Genomic DNA, 7,752 nt, shown 5'->3' with positions numbered 1-7,752 from the left:
AATCAACCACTCTTTTCAAAATGTCGACAATGCCCCCACCTCTACCCTTGTATTTTCTATTTTTGTTTTTGTGTCTCTCCGTTTGTGACCTTTGGCGGTGTTGAAAGGCTAATGAGTTGTGTTACAACGGCTCAACGGTGGTTTCTATTGTTTCAACTATTCCACTGTTTTGAGAGAGTTGAGAAATGTCCTCTGCAATTGGAATTGGAATTGGACTCAGGTTTTCACTCTCAAATTATGGTTCCTTGTCATTGATTAACCGAAAGGGATTGAGTCTGAACTATTTGGCAAGAAGGAGGAGACAACCGCATGGGATTGTGGCATCAAGCGACGTGGCTTCGCCTTCCCCCTCCCTATGGGATGACTGGAAACCCCTCAAATCAGCCTCAACTCCTTCCCTCAGCGACATTCTCTGGCCTTCTGCAGGTCAACACAATCAATCTCTCTCTTTCTCTTTCTCTGTTTGTATTCACTTGTTTGGATCACTCAAATGAACAGGGGCATTTGCGGCAATGGCACTGCTGGGAAAGATGGATCAGCTATTGGCACCAAAGGGCCTCTCAATGACGATTGCGCCTTTAGGTGCAGTTTCTGCTGTCCTCTTCGCCACACCCTCTGCACCTGCTGCCAGGGTATTATTCCATTCCGTTCTCCCTATTCTCTTCTTTACCGCGTTGATAAGACTAATGTGGTTCGTTATGCAGAAGTACAACATGTTCATGGCTCAAATAGGTTGTGCAGCCATTGGTGTTCTCGCATTCACCATATTCGGACCCGGATGGCTCGCTAGGAGTGCTGCTCTCTCTGCCTGCATTGCCTACATGATCTTCACCGGCACCGTTCATCCACCAGGTATTTTCACTACAAATACAATTCTACTAATATCCGTTGTTAAAGCTGCATTGTAAAATAATTTATTCTAAAAGTTTAAGCTGATATGAGTAGAAGGAGCCTCGTAAGCATTATTTGTCATGAATTAGTTACATCTTTGATAAGCTGAAACAGTTATGCTATTTATTCGACTAATTAACATATGCAGCTGCAAGCTTGCCGTTGCTTTTCATCGACGCCGTTAAATTGCATCACTTGAATTTCTGGTATGCTTTGTTTCCTGGTGCTGCTGGATGCATTCTTCTAAGTTTGATTGTAAGTAATCTATCATTATACTCTCAGACTCTTTGATTGTGATTCATTGCAAGCTTTAATAATTGGAAGACCTGAATTGTTCCTTTTGTTTTGTTCTCTTCAGCAAGAGATAGTTGTATACTTGAAGCAAAATGTCAAATTCTGAGATCCATTCATTGATCTCTGAAGGCCAGAGTAATCCTTCTTCCAATATAGTAATTTACTTTCTTACTGAAGGGCATGGAAGAAGAACATTATTCATTGATCAGCATTTGTGAAATGTGAATGTATGTCCACAAAAAATTACGATTGTACATTTTCCTTCACCAAACAGGGCTCCTAGTTGCAAACTTGCAACAATGTATTGCCATTGGGGCTTCTGTGATCATAATATTGAATCCAAAAATTATTTCAAAACATTGTATATCAACGTTTGTTGCATTTCATCCTTTGGTTGACACAGGTTGAAACCATATTATAAACGAGGGATTAGAGATCCCAAGTCTTGGCAGAAAAGTAGCCAGTTATATAAAAAACCATAAGCCGCATGTTAAAATGAGAAATGATATTTGTATTATTTTTCTTCCACTTCTTATGACTCACTTTTAATATAAAAAATAAAAGTAACTAAAAAAACCCAATCTTGTTACTACTATATAAGCAATATGTTTGAGAACAGGCATCGTATGAAAAAAAAAAGACTTATGAAATAATTTATGATGTGATTTTGGAATTTGAAGAAAGATGTATCATAATACATTTTCCATTTTTCATTCTTAAAACAAAGCAATAGAAAAGTTCAAAAAGATTAACATTTTCACTTTTTCTATATTTTTCCATATGTATATCTGAATGCCTAAATAAAAAAATAAATGAGAAAAAATAAATAATTATAAATATAACCAAAATTTTAGGAGAAATAAAAGTCATTGCTATAAAGATTATAAAAATAAATAAATAAATAATTAAAGATATATTTATACTTTTATAAAAAAAAGTTTAGTCCTTCTTATATATTATAAACATTAATCTTTTTTAATAATTTTAGTATTAACAATCTTTTTTAATAAATAAATCTTTTTAATAGTTTTTTTTTGTAAAGATCAAAGATAAATATAAAATTTTTCTGTCATGAGAAATGAAAATGAGGATGGAAAGAAGTTTCAAAATGTGAGATAGCAAAATGAAAAATTGTTTCTCTGCACTTTATTTTCATCCCTACTAGGGTATGTATAACGACCCAACTTCTAGTGTGTCATGATCGTACCAAAAGTAAGGCGTTACTAACTCGTTTTCCTTATTAACTATTTAATATTGAGCCTTTAGTTCGATGTTACGTTTCAATTTTTAAGAAAATGCCTGAAAATTTTGTTTTTATTAATTAAAATTATATATCAAAGATCACAAAGTAATAGTAATCACATAATTACTACTAATAATAAATGCTATACAAATAAATTCAAAATAAAACTCGAATACAATACCTACCCTTCTAGATAAAATAAAATCCTAATCAATAAAGGCGAGGAAACTCTATGAAAACAACTTAACTTATAAACAATTCTAACTATTCGTCCACAGCTTCATACTGAGTCTTCAAACCTGTGTCTGTAAGGTCCCACATCGGTTGGGGAGGGAAACGAAGCATGCCTTATAAGGGTGTGTATACCTCTCCCTAGCATGATGCATTTTAACGAGTGAGTGTGGGGGGCTTCGGCTATCATCCCTATCGTCAAAGGCAAAATCGTGAGGCCTTGTGTGTCGAAGCGGATAATATCGTGCTAGCGGGTGGTCTGGGCTGTTACATTATGGTATCAGAGTACTTCGTTCCTGTAGAGCTTGAGGGACGGACTGACTATGATTCTGAGCATACTCTGAGTTGTGTCTATGTGCTATTTAGGATATCCGCCTAATATACATAGCATAAAATTCATGAGCATGCATTTGTAACTTTGAAGCACTAGACTTGCGATATTGAGACTGATCACATTGATATCAAATGTTTGGTGTGAACAGGAACCAAATGGCGACTCGTGCGGTCGAGGGAGAGATGGGGCTAGTAATACGGAACCTGAGAATAATCCCGCGAACTTTATGACTGTCCTAGAGAACATGGCTGCTGCTATGCAGGCTACAGTTGCGGCATTAGGGAATCAGGCCGGTAATAGGAATGGCAGTGATGGAGAGAAGGTGCCAATGACCTTAGCAACCTTCCTGAAGGTAAACCCGCCCATCTTTAGAGAAATGACAGACCCCACAGAGGTAGATAGCTGGTTTCAGGTGATGGAATGGGCTTTACACGCACAACAAGTCCCTGAAAATCAACGTGTTGAATTTGTAACTTATCAGTTAATGGGTGAAGCCCAGCATTGGTGGCAACGTACGCGACGCTTGCTGCAGCAAGACGACATTGCAATACCTTGGAATGCCTTTCAGTTAGAATTCTACAAAAAGTACTTCCCCAATTCGGTCAGTACAGCTAAGGAGCTTGAATTGTTGCAATTGAAGCAGGGTCAAATGTCTGTAGCCGAATATACAAACAAGTTTGAGGAATTATGTCGATTTTTCAAGATTTTTCAGGGTGCTCCGGGAGACTTTGAGGAATGGAAGTGCATCAAATATGAAGGAGGACTACGGAGTGACATATTGAGTTCAGTGGGCCCAATGAAGATCAGAGTTTTCTCAGACCTGGTAAACAAGAGTAGGGTTGCAGAAGAATGTTTAAAGAAGGCTGCTATAGAAAGAAATGATGGTCGGGAATTTCACCGAAAGGAACATAATCAGAACTTCGCACCAAGAGGCCAAGAATTCAAGAGAAAAGGAAAACAGTTAGCGACTACTTCAGATGATTCAAGTTGTCAAAAATGCAGAAGCTATCACCCGAATAGGCCGTGTCGTTTTGGTTCGGGATTATGCTATAAGTGCAATCGTCTTGGGCATATGTCTTGAAACTGTCCACAAGGGAGAACTTAGGGTGCCGGTCGGTCACTACGAGGTGGAGGTAATCGTGAAACCGCTAAAGTAATTTCAATTATGATATACAATGTTGTGATATTGTGTACTTGAGATAGAAGTGACAAATTATGATTTAAGGTAGTTAACTTGGAACCAACGTAAGATTGCTATGCGAGGTCCTGACATCAAATGACAAATTCTTAATGACAAATGAATCAGAGTGGCGTAGCGGAAGCGGGTTAGATTATATATAAGGGATCGGATGTGTTGAGAACTGTGTGGAGTTATTGTTCGGAACCCCGTGATAGTGAACTGCGAGGATGAGGGATGGAACAGATTCAACCTTTAGTTGCTAATCGTTTGAGAGGCGAGTGAAGATGAGACCAAATCGCTATTGAGAGAGAATTTCTGAGACAATCCTGAAAGTGTACCAGAGCCCCCCATTTTGGAGAGAAAGCGAGTTTGCAATAGGCTTGGTGGCAGAAGCCGGATCAGTCTTGATTGTACTGCAAGTGAAGACACCATTATAATCAGTAGAACCTAGGATCGAGTTGAAATGAGTATTAGAAGAGAAAACTGTCCAACTAAGTGTTTTTCTGTGAGGAGCGCTGGTTATGCTAGTGAAGAAGGATGAGAACAGCAGAAGGCTTTATGCGAGGGGAAGTGTGCCAACGAAATTTGCGCGAACCGATCTAATCTTCTTTGAGACCTGCATTGGAACTCTACTTGGACTCCTTCCTAAATGACTTGAGCATTTTACTAGTTTTACTCTTTATGCACATGAATCTTGTTCCTTCCAAAATGAGCTTGAGCCTGTTTTGGTATAGCCGCGTAGTCCTTAAATCCTGGAAACTCACAGTGAGTATAATTGCTCTCATTTGCAAATCGTATACTTTAAAATCAGCTAACACTTCTTTGATTCTATACGCTCTGCTCCTTCTACCAAAGGTTCTTGATTTGAGCTTTTATCTTGAGATGTACCTTGATTCCTCTTCTTATGCATTTCATTATTTTGGTATAGCTCTGTTTGATCACATGCAAGATTTTCTTTTGATTTCTTGTAAACACCCTCCGCGTTGCCCATTCGTCAATCTGAACCTAACATCCTTTTGAAAATTAACTCATCCTGAATTTTTCGTCACGTACAACTCCTAGATGAACCCATTAAAAGGATAATTCCCTATAGCAAGACTCTCGAACACAAAAAATACACCTGTGGCACTACGAAGAATTTTGGAGCCTTAATTCTTGACAACCATATTACATGTGGTTAAGTTAGCACTTTAGGATGTACCTTTTGTTGGACACCTAGATACGACAAAGGCTTTCAGACCTTGAAAGGAGACTAACATCAGTGCCAGTATTCATGATGCCCAGACTTAAGTAAACTATGTTAAATGGTTGCGATGCCTTGCAAATAGGGGATTTAGGATACGTGCGAACACAACTTCGAGAAGGGTGACGGACACCTGAGCAGGAAATCTCTGAGTATTGCTTGTATGACCAAGGAGGATAAGGAGCTATCGAGGATATTGAAGTCTATTAAACAAGAAAATCAAGGGGAGATGGAGGAAGACAAGAGAAAAATTTGGAGGAATGAAGGGATGAAATTAAAGGTATAGGAAGAGGTTAGTGTGCCCAACGTCAAAAGTTGACACATGAACTGATATCTGAAGCCTACAAGAGCGGATTTTTGATTCACCTTGTAATTACCGAAACGTGTCATGAATCCAAAGAAGACATTTACGGGTGGCTTGATGAAATGACATGGCGGCAAGTGTGATTATATGGTTGACATGTTAGGAAATAGAAAGTAACCAATAGAAACCATTCAAAATGCTGCAACCATTGAAGGTTCTACACTTAAGATGAGAAAGGATAGCCATTGATTTCGGAATAGATTGCCGAGGTCTATGACAGAAGGTGATGCTGTTAGATAATCGTGGAACTAGTGACCAAGTCCATTCCGTCCATCGGAGAAAACTAATTATCGAAAATATTAACGAGACTATACGCCAAGAAAAAGGTGAGATTTCACGGTGTGCTAGACGTCTTTGTATTGATGTGGAACTAGAAGTATCAAATACCTTATTTTCTGAGTATTGATAGTGTGCCGACAAAAGAGTCATGCAGACCTAAGGAGAAAATTCCTCAAGTTTGAGGAAGGGAGATTGACGTATCAAGTATGAGGTTAGCTTCAAGAAACTCTGAGTAAGAGGAGTCTCATTAGTAAGGGTTGTTTGAAATCGAACTAGAGATAAGGATGCACCCGGGAACTTGGAATTAGAGATAAGGATTCTCATCCCATACTGTGTTGTTGTTTTCAGATGCAGGTCGAGCGGCACCTCAGTAGGCGTCTGATGCTTCTGCGGTGAAGTGGTTTACTTTGGGATCTCCTTTTGTTCTTTGATGTATATATATGTATAGTTTCTCTACTTGTATGTAAGAACACTTTGTTATGTATCTCTTAGAAGTTTTGTGGAGAACTAAGGTTTTGAACATGTTCTTTTGTGTTATTATTATGTATATATATGCACGTATATATTCTCTGGCCAGCCTTGCCTTCGCAAACTGAGTTAGGAGCTTGTTATTTTGTATTATTGGTCCTCTACTCGTGTCATCTGTATTTATGAGTTATTGGACTTTAGTTTTCTTCTCATGCAAGTAACCACGTTTGCTGAGGGTTGCGTTTTTTTTATTTTTCGATTTTGTTTTACCTATCTTTCAAGGCTCTTAGTATATTATCTCTTTTTCATTATTATTATTATTATTATTATTATTATTATTATTATTATTATTATATATATATTTTACTTTTAGAGGTCGTAATACATTGTCACCTAAGTTTTATAACTTAAGCATAAGACTCTATGTGGTAGAGTGTTACATGTTTTATCCGTCAAAATTCGTAAATTTAATAAGTATAAAATTTCAGTTAAATTTTTTTTAGCAAATTTAACAAATTAATCCAATAAATTCGGTATGATTTTAACACCTCTAATATTAACTATGATGGATGACTAGATAAAAGAGAAAGGTAATTCAATTTAAAAAAAATTATATGAATTATCAATATAAAATATTATACTTATAGAATACTTGACATATATTCACATTATTATAGAATTGTTTAGAACCTTTTAGAATTTTTAGCGCATTTTAAAATCTTCTAGAGTGATTTTTAAAATATTTTTCAGAGTATTTTAGAATCTTTTGAAAATTTTCATAACAAATCTAATGTTTTCAAATAACTATTCATAAGAAGATTTATACACAGTGCTAAGATTTGATTTTGGTTTGATCATGAGCGTATCTTTGATTGGTTAATGCCAAATGGCAATCCACCATTCTGCCGCAGTTTGTTCTGATATATACTCGTGCAACTTGGCCAACTTGTATAGATGCAAAGAATAAATGAACAAATTCAATGATAAAAGCTAAAAATAAAAGTGACCCCATGAAAACGGAACCCACTAACCCAACCACAACACTCGTGGCATGGTCTCCTAAAAGTTGAAAACACATGACACACGAACTTAGCTTTATTTATTTTTTTTGTGACACTCTGAATATCGTTACATTGCATATATTTTGACTAAACAACATTGTTCACTGAAAAATATAAAAATAAATGGGTGGTTGGAATTAATGTTCATCAACTACAATATCCGA

The 7,752-nt window shown here is 36.9% G+C and overlaps 2 protein-coding genes across 2 annotated transcripts; both read left to right on the top strand.

Moving 5' to 3' along the window:
- The first annotated feature begins 85 nt into the window (after positions 1 to 85).
- LOC107467653 (uncharacterized) lies at positions 86 to 1,542 on the top strand. The gene is made up of 5 exons (XM_016086801.3): positions 86 to 426; positions 499 to 632; positions 705 to 852; positions 1,040 to 1,146; positions 1,250 to 1,542. Exons 1-5 carry the CDS (start codon positions 186 to 188, stop codon positions 1,289 to 1,291), a joined length of 672 nt encoding a protein of 223 aa, XP_015942287.1. The 5' UTR covers positions 86 to 185; the 3' UTR covers positions 1,292 to 1,542.
- A 714-nt stretch (positions 1,543 to 2,256) lies between these two features.
- LOC107470569 (uncharacterized) lies at positions 2,257 to 4,074 on the top strand. Its single transcript, XM_016089968.1, has 2 exons — positions 2,257 to 2,295; positions 3,142 to 4,074. The coding sequence occupies exons 1-2, from the start codon at positions 2,257 to 2,259 to the stop codon at positions 4,072 to 4,074; spliced, it is 972 nt and encodes a 323-aa protein (XP_015945454.1).
- Positions 4,075 to 7,752: the final 3,678 nt, after the last annotated feature.

This window comes from Arachis duranensis, chromosome 1, assembly GCF_000817695.3.
Source record: "Arachis duranensis cultivar V14167 chromosome 1, aradu.V14167.gnm2.J7QH, whole genome shotgun sequence".
Taxonomy (NCBI): domain Eukaryota; kingdom Viridiplantae; phylum Streptophyta; class Magnoliopsida; order Fabales; family Fabaceae; genus Arachis; species Arachis duranensis.
Note: the sequence above shows the minus strand (reverse complement) of the source record. Positions and strands in the feature narration are given on the sequence as shown.